This window comes from Carcharodon carcharias, chromosome 20 (genome assembly GCF_017639515.1).
Source record: "Carcharodon carcharias isolate sCarCar2 chromosome 20, sCarCar2.pri, whole genome shotgun sequence".
Lineage (NCBI taxonomy): Eukaryota > Metazoa > Chordata > Chondrichthyes > Lamniformes > Lamnidae > Carcharodon > Carcharodon carcharias.
Window position 1 is genome coordinate 6,854,966 of NC_054486.1, and position 17,941 is coordinate 6,872,906.

The window sequence follows — 17,941 nt, forward strand, 5'->3', positions numbered from 1 at the left end:
TGGTGACTGAAATCTGCTTTCACACAAAGCAGTTGAAATGCAGGTACAGGACCTACAGCTATACACTCCTACAGCAAAACATTAACTTAAAAGTCACATACAGCCCAAGGCTGAAATTTGTTTTTGCTATAGTATGTTTATTTCAACAGGATTTACACTTACTTTTCTCCTATAATTATTGTTATATTGATTTTGGTATATTTAACAAAAACAGGTAACAACATTTGTATGCAAACAATAACTTCTAAAATAATATATACAGCCTCATGTTATTCACTGTAGTAAAATTTGCATTATAAATGTAACAAACCTCGCCAGCTGGTTTGTATATTTGTAGCTGAAATGCTTAGCCCACACTGAGAATTACTGTTTCCCTCTGCATTTTCCCATCTCACACAATGGTTGCTTTAACACTGAACATCAGTGTTTTTTTTATCATTATGATGGTTTAAGGTATTATAATCGACCTTTCTGCAGATTGTACTTTCCTATCTATGAATGTTCAAAATATTTTTGACTTTAGTTCTCAATGCAATTTTTTTTCCAAAACACAGAATATTAAAATTAGTTCAATGACAGCTGATGGGTTCAAGTATTTTTTTTTTCTTTCTGAGTAAGTAGACCTGAATAAGCAGACCAAACAGTTCACTAACAAAACTTTATTTTTGTATAACAATTGGTACAGGTGAACTAACAAGAGGTTGGAAATAAACGACAGCAAGGTGACATGAGAAAAAGTGCTCAGTCTTGTTCATCTTAGTTTTATGTTAACTTGGAGTTTGTTTTCATTTAAGGTATGGCACTCACGAAACAACATTAATAAGATGACATTGCTGAAGTTAAAAGAGTAAAAGATTTGCATTTAGATAGAACCTTTCATGGCCTCGGCGTATTCCAAAGCGCTTTACATCCAATTAAGCACATTTTGGAAGTACAGTTACTGTTATAATGTGGCAATCATAGCAGCCAATATGCCCACAGTAAAATCGCAAATAGCAATGAAATAACGACCAGTTAATGGTGGCAAAATTGGACTTTAGTGGCAGACATAAAACTGACTTTACTGCATCAGTGGCCTATTATATCATTATTATATCATTGTTATCAGGGGCCCGATATTCAGTTCAATTGACTTTCCATATAACGGAATATAACCGAATATGTCGTGTACCCAGGAATGGTGGAAAAGCACAATTTAGCCTTTTTTTTCCCGACCCTGCGTACATCCAATTTCACTCCTGATCTATCTTAGAGATATTGGCTGAGGGATAAATATTGGCCCGGGGACTTGGGAGACCCCGTCTTCTTTCCGAAACATTATATAATAGGAAAATAAATTATTGACTGATCGACAGGTGCCTTGGTCCTACCAGCTATGTACATCTCGTACTAATCAGAACATAGGAAATAAATATCGACATATATATATAATATATATATATACACACACATAGCTCTGACCGGTGCATTGTTTTATAGCCGTTGAAAATACAAACATGTCGCAAACGGTATTTAAAATAAACTCGGATACACAGAATTACATAAATTAAGGTTGACGGTGGGGACAGACAGGCGAATTCGGGGCAACAATCCCTAGTCACGGCAAAGACTGTTAGTACAAAATGTCAAAGGGACTTCATTTCAACCGTATGCAACTACATTTAAAGGAACCGAAATGTATACAGTGACCATGGTTTAAAAGAAAATATACAATTGTCGTCCACTCCAGCTCTCTGTACTAGCACCAATGCACAGGAATCAGTAACCAGTGCTAAAACGCACACCTCCAAGCAGAAGCTGCCCGCTATCTTGAAATAAGATCGCACATGTACATCACACACCATTTACCAAAGGCAACCACTGACTAAGAGCCAGGGAGGTACCGTTCTGCTCTCAGACAGCGGTCGGCTAGTTTTGTCAGTCATGTGATGCCAATTCTATAGAGTATCAATTGTGTCGCTGAGAGTAATAGCGATAGTGCAAATAACGAGAGTGCGCGATGCCTGCAGGTCATTTAATAATAACTCATTTCATTCGAATCCTCCACCATCGATATCGCGCAGGTATTTTTTTTTAACTTGTGTTAATTAAAACTTTCGAGAGAGTTATTTACACGTTTTAAAATGCACAACAGAATAAGTGAGAGCGAGCATGGCAGTTACTTGTTGCCATCTCTGGACAAGGCGGATAAGTACCGTGTTCAACTTGATATTCCGGACGAAGTGAATCGATTCCATTTGGCAGCTGGGGCAAGACAATAAGACTGTAGCCAAAGAGTCAATCCCTGGTAAACTCTGTTCATTTCCATAGAATGTTACCATGGCGAGGAAATGGTAAGGGTTAACCTCACACATAAGCCGAGTCACTCGACTGAGTCCGGCCGAAGTTCGGCACCCCCATCCTGTGCGGCGAATCCTTGTTTCTGATCTCATAGATGGATTTCCGCCGTTCCTGTGCCCCTCTCACCGCCGTTTTGATCTTTCTCCAACCCAGGTGATTCAATTCCGCCAAGTTCAGGACCACGCAGAGTCCACTCACCGCGAACATGAAGACCAGGAACACGGTCTTCTCCGTGGGCCTGGACACATAGCACTCGACCTCTTTAATGCACGGGTAGCGGTCACACACGTACATGGACGGGACGTTGAATCCGTAGAGGAAATACTGCCCCATGAGGAACCCGATCTCCAAAGCATTTCGGAAAACAACCTGGATGATGTAGAAACGGGAAATCCCTTCTTGCCGCCGTATTTTCGACATTTTGCTGTTCCTCGCAGCAGAGTTCTGCATTTCTTTAACCTCTAAAAGGTCCGCCTGGGTCCCTTTCATCGGATTTTCCGAGTTCTGAAGAATGCCGTTCACAATTGTATTTTTAATCTTATGGTCTTCCCTCTTCTTATCTTTGTCCATTGTGATGAAGACGCTGGCATACTGCCTCTCCCGCTGCTTGGAGGACTGGTGGACCGAGTAGGTGATGAAGCAGAGGCTGGGGGTACACACCATGATGATCTGGAACACCCAGTAGCGTATGTGGGAGATGGGGAAAGCTTTATCGTAACACGCTTGGTTGCAGCCCGGCTGAAGAGTGTTGCAGACAAACATAGTCTGCTCGTCATCATACACCGTCTCTCCGACAATAGCCACGACCAGAATGCGGAAGATAACCACCACCGTCAGCAAAATCCTAAGAGAGGGGATAGAGAAACAGAAGGTGGAAGTGGCACAACCGGCTTGGTAACTGTAAGGTAGTTCTGCGAGACCCTCCTGCTTTTACCCACCCACCCAAACACATTCTCTACCCCGGGTCCCTCCCAGATTGAAAACCATCCACCGACACAACTTCGAGGAGAGGCTAATTTTTACGCAACTCTGTAAACATTCACATTTGCCAGCAAAGACTCGCGGAAGGTTCTTGGTACACGGGCGAACCCCATTGGCTTCCAAACGCATATTTACTTTTACCCTCTCTGGTTTGTTTGTTTACAAGGTACCTTTGAAATTTCCTGGATTTAAGGCGCTCCGCTACCTGGATTGAAATGCTCGCAAAGCTAACAGTCATTATGGATACATAATAATGGATTAAACTCTTCAGAATGAATGCTACACGCGAACTGACTTGGCCGCGTTAAGGGTCCGTTTGCTGATTTTGCAGATCTTAGCAATCCTCTTACCTCCCTATCATTGTGGAGTGTTGCTGCACGGCCGCTTCCAGCAGCCTCTCTAGAATTGTCCATTCTCCCATCTCGGTGCATCGGCGGCGGGAGCAGAACTACAGCGAGACAACCGGCCGTTCTGCTGGGGTTCTCCCTCCGCTTGTCAACCAGACGGCACAGACACCTGCCAAAGGGTGGCTTTAGCTCCGAACTGAACGCGGCCGGGAGAAACGCCACCAACGCAATGGTACCTCCACACAGAGCCTCTCTTCCTCTTCTCCAGCCCTGCCGATTAACATAATCTCGCTCGCTTTTGACAGGAGGCTGGAGCGGTCCGAATGGGGGAAGATGGTACTTAGAGTCATGAGGGCTTTAATCTTCCTTTAAATACTTACCTCCTGCGTCACGCACAAGCAGGTTCTTTTTTTTTAACATAGACATCAGCTAAATGAAGAAGGATTTTCTCGTTTTTCATTATTGTGAAATATCCCAGGGCGGATTAATTCGCAGCAAAATTTCCATTGTAATCTCAGAGCATTGAAATACCTGCCGTGCGACCGGGAGGTTAGAAATATAAATCGTCAAAAGCCAAATCCAAAACAGTAAAACCTTGGAGACAACTCTGCTGGATCAGGCAGCATCTGTCCATGGAACCAGCACGGCGATTCCTTCAGCAACAATGGTTTGAATTTGATTTTTTTTTCTTTTAAAAAAAAAATCGATATTAAAATCTAAGGAGGTGCTGCTCTTAAAAAAAAAATCAGTCAGCGTTCTCCCAGTTTCGGTTCTGAGCAGGAACTATCACTTGCGTTCTCCGCACATTTCTGCTTGATCTGCCCAGTGTTTTCTGATTTGGACGCAGATTTTTCAGCTCCTGCAGGATGTTGCCCTTGTGGACTCCCCTAAGTTAAACAGGGGAGGGAGGCCAGGTAAAACTGTAAAAACAGCGTAACCCGCGGACCTGACAGTTTGGTGGGGCCAGTGCGCGAGTGTATATGTTGGACACCGCTCTACACAACAGTTAACCACAAATCGCCACCACATGAACTTTGATCGAATATTGCCATTTTTCTGGATTCCACCAGAACACGACAACAACCCTTAAAGACAATGGGCTACATTAACATTCTCCTCCTATCAAATATACGTCAGGCTAAGATTCTTACGGAAGAGACAATGTTTCTTGTTAACTCTGAAGAAGAGTCATACGGACTCGAAACGTTAACTCCGGTCTTTCTCTCCACAGATACCGTCAGAGCGTTTCCAGCATTCCCTGTGTTTGTTTCAGATTTCCAGCAACCACACTATTTTGCTTTTATTTAATTATAAGATTTTTTACGGATTGGTTTCACTTATGGAAAATGCTGCAAATGCTTAGCAGTTCGGTTCGTCTCCAAGTTCCCATCCAAATAGCACACTATGCCGATTTGGATAGATAGTGCACTCCTGGGTCAGTAACTCCCTGGCTAACAGTGTTATGGGAGCACCTTCACCATACGGATTGCAGTGGTTCAAGATGAAGGCTCACCACCTTTTCAAGGGTTATTAGAGATGGGTGATAAATATTACACCTTGTCAGTGACGTCCGCAGACCAGGAGTGATTTCTTTTCAAGCCAGCGTCAATGGAGAGAGCAAACAAGTTAACCTTTTCGGTGTTACTTCTTCCTGGATGAAGGATTACATTTGTTAATTCTTTTCACAGATGCTGCTCAACATGCTGAGTGTTTCCAACGTGTCTTTATTTCATATATTCAGCACCTGCTGTTTTTTTTTACTTGGCTCCATTTATATTGGTTAAATTTCCAGAACAAATGGCAAAATAAGCTTGACAATCTATCGAAACTATTTAGTGCTATTTGATTCCTGATCAAGACTCTCCCACTGGAAGTCTCTGCATGCCCACAGGTGTCCATGGGTATCTGTTACCTTATGAGGCAATGGTGTGGGTATCTGAATGGAGAAACTAAGGCAATTCCATCTTTATAAACCATGTAAGACATTTCATCCAATGTTGGTGTTACTACCCATTGATTTAATTTTTAATATGCTGAACGGAGTAAAATTTAACATCCCATTGCTTCAAAACATTAAGGTGAATTTCAATCTCAGTCGAAGATACAGAAACACTAAAGGAAACTTTACTGCACTTCCATGTGCACTTTCCATCTCCACCAAGTTTGGGGGAAAGATTGAAACAGGTTGGCACAAATGTGAAAATTACATAAAGTTACAAAGCATCTTCCTCAAGAACAATCAGACAGTATTAGAAATCCCCAAACAAAATTAATTCCAAATTGTTGCCTAAACATTCTCGATGGACCATGCTTGTAAAGCAAGGAATATACTAAGCAAATAATCTAATTTAATGCAATTAAATAAAACATGTCTTGTCAACAATAATCTGAAAAGATTCATGTGTGAAGACAATCTGATAGAGAACTAAATAAATGTTGGCATTTCAAACCCCATTTCTGATTATTGGGGGATGACGTGTCATGTGTTTTAATTATTTGTATTTCTCTTTTGGATCTTTCAAATTTTGATTGCTTTTACATAGTACAACTAGTACAATATCAACAAAAACACCCATGTGTTTATTAACATACAGTGGTGTGATGTTATATGTCCTTTGATAGTACTTAACTGCCTTGTCTATTTGCAATTTGTTTTTACTGGGTGTGTATGAAAGCACATTTTCTGAAGCTGTTAGATGCATACATTCATTTTCTGAAGCTAGTGTACATCAAATCACGCAGTACAGAATAAGGCCATTTGGCCCATCATTGCTATACCAACTCTTTGAAAGAGTTATCCAATTGGAACCACTCCCCTCCTCTTGCCCCACAACCCTACAAATATTTTCTTTTCAAGTATAAATTTAATTCCCTTTTCAAAGTGATTGAATCTGCTCCCACCATCCTTTCAGGTGGTAGTACATCCTACATTATAACAACTCACTGCATAAAAATCTCTCTTCAAGATACAAGACCACCTCTAACAGGCAGTCTCACACTGGCCAGGCTGTGTATTAAACATGGTATTATTACAGTCTGATACAAGGTGACAATGTCAAAGCACCCAGAATGTCCAGTAGACCTTGTGAAAACCTTTTCAGTTTGCTGAGCGATGTTTTAAATGTTATTGAACATTTCTGATGTTACTTAGGCTGCAATGGGAATGTTGCTTTATAAATTCGGAATTAACCTGAATCTAATTACACAGAGGGAACTATGAGGCATCCTCTGGGTCAGGTATCCTCAGGACATTGGGGTTTGATGCCACATGGTATTTCATTGCAATACTGTGTCAAACTAGATTTGAAAAGTGCATCTGCTACATCTTCAAGACACCTGATAAATATACCTAGAGCTGAGTTAAATGTTTAGAATGAGATGACCCAGCCTCTGTGTCACCTCCTCCTCCACCCACCACCACCACCCCCCCACCCCCCGCTGCACCACTCCCACCCTCCACCCACCAAAGTATTTAGATTTAAGCAGGATAGGAATCCTGTACTTGTGCAATCACACAGAGCCAGAGCTTTCTCCTGTGCAGCAGATTTGCAACTGCAACCAGACAGTTTAAAAGGGATACGACCTCCTGAAACTGAGCTCTGCAGTATAAATTGAGTAAAACATACAGGTTTGAGATTAGTATCTGTCACAAGCTTTAAACTAATAAAATCTGATTACCATTATACCCCCGTTAAAAAAAATGAAACTGGTGTTTGTTAATTTCTTTAAGGCTGAAGAATTCCTAAAATACACCAATTAAATTGCTATAATTTTGTCTTTCATGTCAGATCAGTTTCTAAGTGTTTTCCAAATTATAGAGAAAATTACAGTACTGGACCTTTTTATCAGTCACTAATGCCTTTAGCATACATGTCAAAAATCAGTAATGCTTGTTAGGCAAGGGAATTGAAGGTCATCGAGGGTAGATGGGAAAGTAGAACTCAAAACACAAACAGATCAGCCATTATCTTATTGAAAAGCAGAGCAGGCTCAATGGGCTGAGTAGTCTTCTGCTCCTATTTCATATGTTTATGTTTGTATGAAGCATTTTGGGATGTGCTGAGATTATGAAAGATGTTAAATTAATGCAAGTTCTTTCTTGTTATGGGATCATCTTTAAAACATTGTTTCACTTTTAAAACACTGTGTCACTTTTACCATTTAAATCAATCAATTATTTTGATCTCTCTGCACTGAAACCAAAAATAATCCTAGTATCAGTTAGATTCTAACTGGTTGTTATATTGCCTGACAACTGATATTCTTGAGTGATGCTCTTGCAAAATAATTGGTTTAATCACAATTATACAACAAATAAAAATCTTTTTATTGCCTCATGATTGATTAGAAATTATTATAGGGCTGAAAAATGGGCCAATTCCCCCATCAGTAGTGTTATACCACAGAAACTCTGATTGCATTAAAATATTGACTGAGCCTTCTGTGTAATTGGATTATGTCAAACATAAGAATATAAATAAATTGTCTCATCCATCAGTTTAGATAGCAGCTTTAAGAGTTTGTCAAAACCCAACCCTTTCCTGGGGGTATTATACTATGCTTCATCTCCTTTCCATATGATCCTGCATCTGTACCAAATAACATTTCACTGCTGTGTCAGCAGGAGTATTTTAACAATAACAATGTATGATGATACAAAGTTCTGAGTGCATTACATGTAGACATGCATTTGGTGATTCTTACAACTTTTGGATCTGCCTTAGATATTCTCTCAAATGCAGTGGTACTGGTCATTCCAATAATGTTTTGAGCATCTTACATTTTAATGATGTGACCACATTGTCCAATATCTAACTTTGGAAAAGCATAGCCCAGGCGAGTAACAATAAGACACCCACCCACCCACACCCTTCACCGGCCTTGTGATCAGAACTGGATATTCTTGTCTTTGACATGTGCCCTTAGGTGCTTCTCCAAACACTTTAAAGGTATATGGATAAAACAGGATATGAAATGAGGCCAGATATGAATGATTAGCTACGTTATTTCATAGGTAAGTGAAATATAGATTAACTGATAAAGCAAACTGCTTGAGTTTGCTGAAAAAAGAGATACATCTAAGCTTTCCATCTTGCACTCATCAGGACATTAGCAAGAATACCAATATTAGGGGAAGACAACAGTTTATACTGTATGTGAAGACAGTGCTGATTGATTCAAATAAACTGCAGCTTATCCCTTTTGTTGGATAGCTTGCTTTCTTTTTGGCAAAACCTAGCTGCAAGCAGCATTGCCATCGTATATTTTTGCTTCCAGTTAAGGGCCTCAGGCCTATATCTTGAAGGATCTTATTTCTTTGAAACATTCTTTAGTGGCCTTCCATCTTGGGAGACAATGGTTTGCACCTTGGTTGCCAATCCTGTATTAAACATCGTCTGTGCAGCTCAGGATCCCCACTCTGGCATGGCAACATGACAGTGAGCTAAGAAGGTGCAAAATTTGCTGGCCTCTGTTTTCTCTGGGCCCTCTTCTTGGCCAGGTGAACTTTCTACTTCAACTCATCTCTTCTAATGCCCCTCCCAGAGTGTCATCCTCCAGAGCTCACAGCATATATAATCATTTGAAACCAGATAAACATCAAAGCAAAATACTGCAGATTCTGGAAATCTGAAACAAAAACAGAAAATGCTGGAAAAACTCAGCAAGTCTAATAGCATCTGTGGAGAGAGAAACAGGGTTGACATTTTGATTATGTATGACTTCTTCAGAGCCAAAGAGAAGTAAAAATGTGATGAAATACATACTGTCTAAGGGAGGTTGGAGCAGGTGAAGCTGGATAGAAGGCCAGCGATAGGTGGGGGCAAAGGAGAGATTGACAAAGATGTCATAAACAAAAGGACAAAGGGAGTGTTAATGGCAGTGTAAATTTGATCACATTTCTACTTCTCTTTAGCTCTGAAGAAGGGTCATAAAGACTCGAAATGTTAACTCTGTTTCTCTCCCCACACATGCTGTCAGACCTGCTGAGTTTTTCCAGCATTTTCTGTTTTAGATTCAGATAAAGATCAGCCAGTCCATTTTTCCATACTGTTGTGATGCCAGCAAGAGATCAAGTCAAGAGATTTCTTTTTACTCTCCCAGCTGAGGTGAAAAACATAAGGCCAATTCATGGAAAAAAATTTGGAAAACACTATTCCAATTCTTTTAGGCTATTTAAACTAATCCAGGTGGCTGCATTGAGTGTGACATGTTACTCAGTACCCACATCTTGTAGATGCAATCTCCTCCCCAGCCAGTTCTTTCTTGATGATATGGGCCCGACTTTAATTCTCTGCAAGTGGGTTGGTTATGACTGAGATAGAATCTTGCCCAATGAACCTGCACTCATCACACAACTGACATCTTGTTCCATAGACTCAAAGCTCACTGCCTAGTAAGGTTGCCAACTTTGGTTGGACATATTCTGAGAGATTTAATCACATGACCTCCTTCCTTAAAACATCCCACCCTACACTCCCACCATTGCGTGCCTTGGCATGTCCAGGTCCTGGGGCATCTTCTTCCCACATCAATTGGAAAGGGAAAAGGTTCTTTCTTACTTGATTGAATGATTCTTGACTGTCAGTTAAGCCTTTTATCAATCTTATATTTAGTTATATAGCTGGTAAACAAAAAAATGTTCAAAAGAATTTCTTTTAAAACTCATCATTTTTAATGCCTTATAAATTTTCTCCTGGGTTATTTGGCGCAGGAGATTGGAGATTAATCTTTAATTTATGGAGACTGAAGGACAATACCAGAGGGTTGGCAATCCTATTACCTAGCTGTTCCTTTTGTCCCTCCATGCCCCCAGCCAGGTGAAAGTGCTAAGATGGTGATTTCCTTCCCATCGAGGTTAATCAATAAAACAACCTCCACTATTCGATTCAGATAAGGAGGCTATTCTCAAGATGAATAGTTAATAGGCCTGAAATGTGACAATTAATTTCCTTTTTATTAGTTGTGATTTCTACAAACCTGACCCATTTGCCTTCAGTTCACATGCTGAATTCTTGGAGCCCGTGGACTTTCTTTTTGAACCTGTTTTATTTTAAAACAAAATCCTTACAGATAACTCAAACCCAAAATCCTCTCCATGAAGAAAAGAATGATCTAAAACACAACAGATTATTGTATGATTTGTCCTCAATTCTAACAGATTTTATAGGTTAATAACTATTTATATTAAACAAATGCCTTTACTTTGGATATAATTCCAGTCCTCAACATTAAGCTTGAATTTACTTTTACACTGTAATTTGCATCAGTTCCTGCTTTGTAATCCCTCACTGCTGTCTGCATTTCCTCCAATCTATACAACCTGACATTGCATCTGGTTTGAATGCTTTTACATGTAAACTTCACTCTAACATAACTGGCATATCAAAACTAAAGAGGAAATACAATGAAGAGAAAAGTTCATCCTAAATTATTTGAAAAAGAAAAGTGCAATGCTCAATTGATATGGCTTAAAATGCACCAGTTGATTTCCAGGGCACCCTTTTTGTTATTGCTGGAACATGTCCGCACCACTCTAGATCCTGGTGCAGCTGGTATTTATTGTAACACTGCCAAATGGACCTTTCTGAAAAGACTGGCGTGACTTATCACACATGTTCCAGAGATTAGAAAGTTATTAGGGATCACAGCATATACTTGAGATTATTCCTGTGAGAAGCCATGTTTTATCAATGGAAATGAAAAGCCCAGGATTAGCATGTATTACATGATGAAATGTCAGCTTCCATTTCTGCTCATCTAGTTGAACTGATGCAATATGAATGGTACTCATACTGTTTTATCTGTAATGAACCATAGTCCACAAGGGATCATAGGCATCTCTCTCTGTTAGACAGCAATGTGGTTATGTAGCTTGAGAGGCATCACTCAATTTCAAGCATTGGCAAGGCAAGGAGGCAGACCTCCATGAACTACCACAGCCATTAAGGGAATCAAACCCACACCGTTGACATCATTCTGCACCATACTCTAGCCAACTGAGCTAACCAACAATTCTTTTATCTAAGGCTGTTATAAATTTTAGGAATAGCTTCATGAATCTAAAATATGTTATGTCTAACAGGCATAAAGAAGAATTGAAATTATTGGGAAAGTTGGTAACCTCATTACAAGTTTCACCATGTCTAAAGTTATCCATTTTACAAATGAATCAGTGGGAAACTTATCTAAGGTCAAAATTAAATCCCCCAAAAGACAATGGCAACTTTAATATTTGCCTTCCTTGTCATTTGTTTGGTGATCCCATATTTACTTAGAACAGGCAGACTCAGAGTATTCGGTGGATGTCTTCTAGTTCAACTTAATTTGCCCCTAGCACTTGATTTTCCCTAATAGCCAATATTGGTCTCTATATTAACCTTCAGGAGGAGTGCCATTTCACATTCCTTATTCTTATATGGTATTTCTTTAGTGCGTCTTTTTTGCTTCTGCTCAATGGCTTCAAATCTGAAGTATTAAAAATGATCACAATATATATCGAGGCTCTACACACAGTATGTCAATGTCCATTTGTAAAGAGTTAACAGGAGTACTTCCATATTTCAGTGCTTTCATACTGCTTTCAGATAGTGCTGACCTTTATTCTGCTGTTAACACATACTCTGGACCAAAGCTTTAGACTTTAATACTACCATTATCACTCCCTCTGTCTTATGTTCCATGACATCTTTGTTATTTAATCTCTCCTGTGTCTAATCTATCCCTGCCTTCCATTTTGCTCCATCATTTTACAACAGCATAAAACCCATCACATTTTTACCTCTCTCCAGTTCCGAAGAAGAGTCATATTAGTCTCGAAACATTAACCCTGTTTCTCCTTTCGTAGACTGCTGCCAGACCTGCTGAGTTTTTGCAGCATTTTTATTTTTATTTCATATTTCAGTGTTTGATTCACATCAAAATTGTTGGTCAAATTGCTCATTTAGTGGTGTTAGACAATATCAGTGATTGGGGTTTACATTGCCTGCTTGGAACTGGAATTGTTTTGTGTATGGCTGGATATGTGGGTGAGCAGGACTCCCTACCCCAACAGTTAAACATTCAAATGTTTTAGAAGTGTGTGTAGGGAATTAACGTGGTGAAGAATTCCTGCACTGTACATAGTCAAACTGACCCCTTGAGCACTTTGTAACCCAAATATAAAATCACTGGATTTCATCTCTGCCTCCTGTCAAAGTAGTTGGTGTGAATCTACCATCTCCTGGGCATCCCACTACACTTGTCTGTGGAGTCAGCACAGGCCCTTACTCTGGATTTACAGAGCTAGATTAGTGTTGGTGCTGAGTTAAAATTGCTTATGTGGATTAAACCTGAAGTGCAAGGGTGGAATTATATAGTTATGATTCAAGTTGTTTCCTTCACAGGTGTTAAAGCTAAAGAGTGAATGCAGCCTGAAACCAGATTCAAATCTCTCCCTGAAGCCAGCTGGAATAGGATCCCTGCAGTCAATTAGAGATGTTCCCCCTATGTATAGGCTACCTGTAAAATCAACAGTTGGGTGGTGACACCAAAGTTGAGGTGTAAATAGACCCCATCAAATATCTCTCGTGTTATCACCTCCATGTACTGCCAACTCCTCCCCCTCCCCACCACCCCAATTTAGACACTATTCAAAAGTTGCAAGTTCCAGTCTCGTTTTATTCATTGATCAATAAATATTATTGTCACAAATAAATTGCACATGTGTAAACAAACTGTACAATGAAAATAGTTTTGAAACTATTTTGTATTTCCCAATGGCCTGTTGATTCAAAGTAACCAGAGGCACAACCTTATCAACCTGAGTTCCAAGTAAGTTAAAATCATGATGTTTAGAAGCATTTGCGGTGGACAATGGATGGACCTGCTTCATCATACTCCTGCTTGCTGATCCACATCTGCTGGAAGGTGGATAGGGAGGCCAGGATGGAGCCTCCAATCCAGACGGAATATTTACGCTCAGGTGGAGCAATGATCTGAAGCATGAGAAAAGGTCATTAGCACTGGTCCTTAGCACTGGTATGCACTGAAGGTCATTAGAACTGGTCATTAGCACTGGTATGCACTGAAGGTCATTAGCATTGGTCATTAGCACTGGTATGCACTGAAGCAATTCTACCTGAAGTCTATCTTTATACATTGCAGCACAGGAATATTTTAGAAATCTTAAAATTGTACGGTAATAGTATGTTATAAAATAACAGAGAATTATCAAAATTAGATGATTAAGGAATAAATTTGTTTAAATTAGCATTTGTTGTAAGAACAGAGTATCTTTTACAATTATATATACTACAAGCAGAATGCACAATGGTTTTGCATCCACTTCTTTTATTACAGTTTTAGATATGTTACCTTGATCTTCATGGTGCTGGGGGCCAGGGCAGTGATTTCCTTTTGCATACGGTCAGCAATACCAGGGTACATGGTGGTACCACCAGACAGGACATTGTTAGCATAGAGATCCTTACGGATGTCAATATCGCACTTCATGATGCTGTTATATGTAGTTTCATGAATACCAGCAGACTCCATTCCTGGTTTAAGAATAGACCAAGTCATACAATCATTATGAATGAAAACTGTCAAGCAGGCAAGATAAAAATTATGCCATACAAGTGGAGAGAAAACAACAGGCCACACCTGTTCAGGTTTAATACACATCAAGTCAGAATGAGACATCTGTTGCCAGATGGCCACTCAATCAATTGATATCTGACCTCCAATTGCTCGTATTCCACCAGTAGGTTCTTATCATAGATTTACATGTATTACCTGCAAGTTTTAATTCATTAGAGAAGTTTGACTGGAATGATTGGACGTTTTTAGGTATTGGGTGTAGGCTGTTAGTTGTATATTAATTGCACTGAACTGGTTGCAGGTGGTGGGTATTCACTAGGGATTCACTTAGTCTCCTATAAATAGGAACAGATGAGAATTGGAGCCTGAGCTTAGGAAGTATATGTTTATAATGTACATCTCTGTGAATAAATGTTTATAAAAGTATGTAAAGATCAACTCCTGTTTTATCCTTCACAACCAGACTTTCTGGACAGTAATATTTATATTTCAGAGTGCCTATCAAAGTCATACAAAATCCATAAATGGTGTATTCAATATGAATAAACCTGAATACCTACCGATGAAAGATGGCTGGAAGAGGGTCTCAGGGCAACGGAAACGTTCATTACCAATGGTGATGACCTGACCATCAGGTAATTCATAGCTCTTTTCCAGAGAAGATGAAGAGGCTGCAGTAGCCATTTCATTCTCAAAGTCCAGGGCGACATAACACAGCTTCTCCTTAATGTCACGGACAATCTCACGCTCAGCTGTGGACAGACAAGGAAATCATTGAGACATCCCTTGTTGAATTTCAGAACACAGATAATGTGGTGTGCTAAGTAAACTAGTAGCTGCATACCAGTTGTCACGAAGGAATAGCCACGTTCGGTAAGGATCTTCATGAGGTAGTCAGTGAGATCCCTGCCAGCTAGGTCCAGCCGCATGATGGCATGAGGTAGAGCATAACCCTCGTAGATTGGGACATTGTGAGTGACACCATCTCCAGAGTCCAGGACAATACCTAGAGTAACCGAATGGATATCATGAACTGCTATTCTCCAATCACATTTCCAAAAGTTCATTGATGACCTCACCTTCACATCACAGATTCAGCATTTCTCAGGTAATGATAATAGATCAATTTTATATTTCAGTATCTCCATCAATGTAATACAAAATTCAGAAGCAGTATATTCAGTATGGATGAATTACTGATAAGGCTTATCATTGTTTGTTAAATAAAAGTAATATGCAGTAATATTTTGGATGATAATTTTAAAAATATGTGAAATCAATATTCTTTAAATTCTACTGGTTCCTGGATCTTACATTTCAAAGTAAGTCCTGTAATTTCAGGGGACTGTCTGAAGCATCTGTCATGTCAGTAAGCATCATCATCTGGGATTTCTGTGCCTACCTGTGGTGCGGCCGGAAGCATACAGAGATAGGACAGCTTGAATAGCGACGTACATGGCTGGAACATTGAAAGTCTCAAACATGATTTGTGTCATCTTCTCACGGTTAGCTTTGGGGTTTAGAGGAGCCTCAGTAAGAAGTGTAGGGTGTTCTTCAGGTGCCACACGGAGCTCGTTGTAGAAGGTGTGGTGCCAGATCTTCTCCATATCATCCCAGTTGGTGATGATACCATGTTCGATGGGGTACTTCAGGGTCAAGATACCTCTTTTGCTTTGGGCCTCATCACCTACATAGGAATCCTTCTGACCCATCCCTACCATGACACCCTATGATGTATAAAAAGATACATTAACTGTTTGAACATTAACCAGCTTCTACCTTCATATTGTTCAGTCTATACTATAAGGTGATAATGAATAAATTGTTGTTGCAGACCAAACGCATAAGCATTAAAGAGCAAATTTTACTACTTGATTAAAAAGTTTAAGAGTACAACGTCGGAGACCCTAGAAATGGTAAAGTTTGAGTGTCTCAAGTTGGGAAAGCTTCTAAAGTTGAGTAAAAGTTGAGTGTACAAAATCCTGGCAAGTTTTACATTTCACTAAAGATGAGGCTACCTACTCGTAATGGCGTCTAGTGGAGGGTGAAAGAACGTGGGTACCTGGTGGCGTGGGCGGCCGACGATGGAGGGAAAGACGGCTCGGGGGGCATCATCTCCAGCGAATCCAGCCTTCACCAGCCCGGAGCCATTGTCACACACTAAGGCGGTGGTTTCCTCGTCGTCACACATGGTGATCTGGAATCTACAAAAAGAGCCAAGAGTGATGAAACAAGCATCAGAGACAGGGGGACTGTACTGTAGGACAGGTGCCACATTCCTGGACCGTGTTATGGACTCCAAAGCAGCTACCGCCGATAATTTCTAAATGAATAATTCCTATTTTCCTGACATTTAGCTATTCAAGTGGTTTAACTGCCAAGTCATTTCCCTAGCACTAGGTGCTGTTTGCCGTTAAACTGTAGTTAAAAATAAATAAAGCTGTAAGTTCTAAAGCTATATTGACACCGGGTTTGTAATTATCTTTGAGTTGTTTCCATAAAGGCTTGTTTGGGTTGCATTTATTTGTCTATAATACCAGATGTCATATATCTCTGACTGCAGAGCAAGCAAAGGATGAAGTCCGGGCTAAGTTGTGCTGGATTCACTGTTTCACAGGTTATTACAAATTACACTCAGAAAATAGTGATCCCAGGTTCAACTCGACTTAAATTCTCATTGCTCCGTCGTACTGGTACAGCCAATAACCTTTCCCCTGTTACACCTGGCCAGCTTTTAGTTTCTTTACCAAAAATATTAAAATCTTAGTTGGAACCTTGAAAGGTCCACTGGTGACACCTGAATAAGTAATAGCAAGGCACGGGGTGGGGGGACAAAAAAAAAAACAAGCAATGCCGAGATTCATAGAGAATATTTCTAAAACGCTTAAATTATATTTGGCGAAAATAAATTGAGAACTGTAATTTTCCCTTTTTTTTTGCATGGGGTAAGTTTTGCAGATTAGCTGCGGTGTGTCCAAGAACCGTTCACCCGCTTCATTAGTTTAAGTTATTCGTTTTTTTTTAAACTCTGAAATTCCACTTAAACCAGTTCGTTTAAAAAATAATGCAGCTGCACAAGTTTGTAGCGTTTCGATCGTAGAGCGCTCTACTCTCTTGTCTCACCCTCCCTGGTTTAGATAGGCTTTAGGGGACTTACCAGAGCAGCACCTTCAGTCACCCGTTCCTCTGCGATGCTGAGTCGGAGATTAATTGAGAGGCAGGCAAGAATTTATATTCCCTGATGTGTTGCTGAAACATAGACCTCCCACCCGCCCCCACCCAGGGACAGCCCGAGACCTTGTCCTTATTTGGTCGCCTGCGCGCCACAGAGCCCTGGTGAAACCATTAATGGAGAGAGCGGCGGCATAGAGGAGAACAGACAACAGTGTGTGCACAGACCCCGCCGTTCCAAACTGAGCCCATGTAAGGACAGCGTCTTCCGCAGCCCGCAAATCTGCAGCGGTCCGCGCAGAAACATCAAAGGGGTGGCCAAATAGGGAATTGCAACTAAAAAACATCCGTAAATGCCGAAAGGTGGGTGGGAATGCGTGGGCAAGCCCCCCCAAAAAGCCAGCGCCGTAAAGTCAATTACTCGTGGGCTAGTAATAGCGCCACAGCGGGTTACCGTCAGAGGCACATGTTTCCCGCGACCATCTTGATTTACATTACATTTTACAATCGGATGTTCATGTGAA

The 17,941-nt window shown here is 40.4% G+C and overlaps 2 protein-coding genes across 2 annotated transcripts; both read right to left on the reverse strand.

The window, feature by feature from the left end:
• Positions 1-2,346: 2,346 nt before the first annotated feature.
• gjd2b (gap junction protein delta 2b) lies at positions 2,347-3,742 on the reverse strand. Its single transcript, XM_041214779.1, has 2 exons — positions 3,672-3,742; positions 2,347-3,184 (listed from the first exon to the last, which is right to left on the reverse strand). Exons 1-2 carry the CDS (start codon positions 3,740-3,742, stop codon positions 2,347-2,349), a joined length of 909 nt encoding a protein of 302 aa, XP_041070713.1.
• Positions 3,743-13,307: 9,565 nt separating this feature from the next.
• LOC121292544 (actin, alpha cardiac muscle 1) lies at positions 13,308-17,474 on the reverse strand. Its single transcript, XM_041214653.1, has 7 exons — positions 17,404-17,474; positions 16,309-16,450; positions 15,649-15,973; positions 15,091-15,252; positions 14,807-14,998; positions 14,022-14,203; positions 13,308-13,642 (listed from the first exon to the last, which is right to left on the reverse strand). Exons 2-7 carry the CDS (start codon positions 16,435-16,437, stop codon positions 13,499-13,501), a joined length of 1,134 nt encoding a protein of 377 aa, XP_041070587.1. The 5' UTR covers positions 16,438-16,450; positions 17,404-17,474; the 3' UTR covers positions 13,308-13,498.
• Between the last annotated feature and the right edge of the window lie 467 nt (positions 17,475-17,941).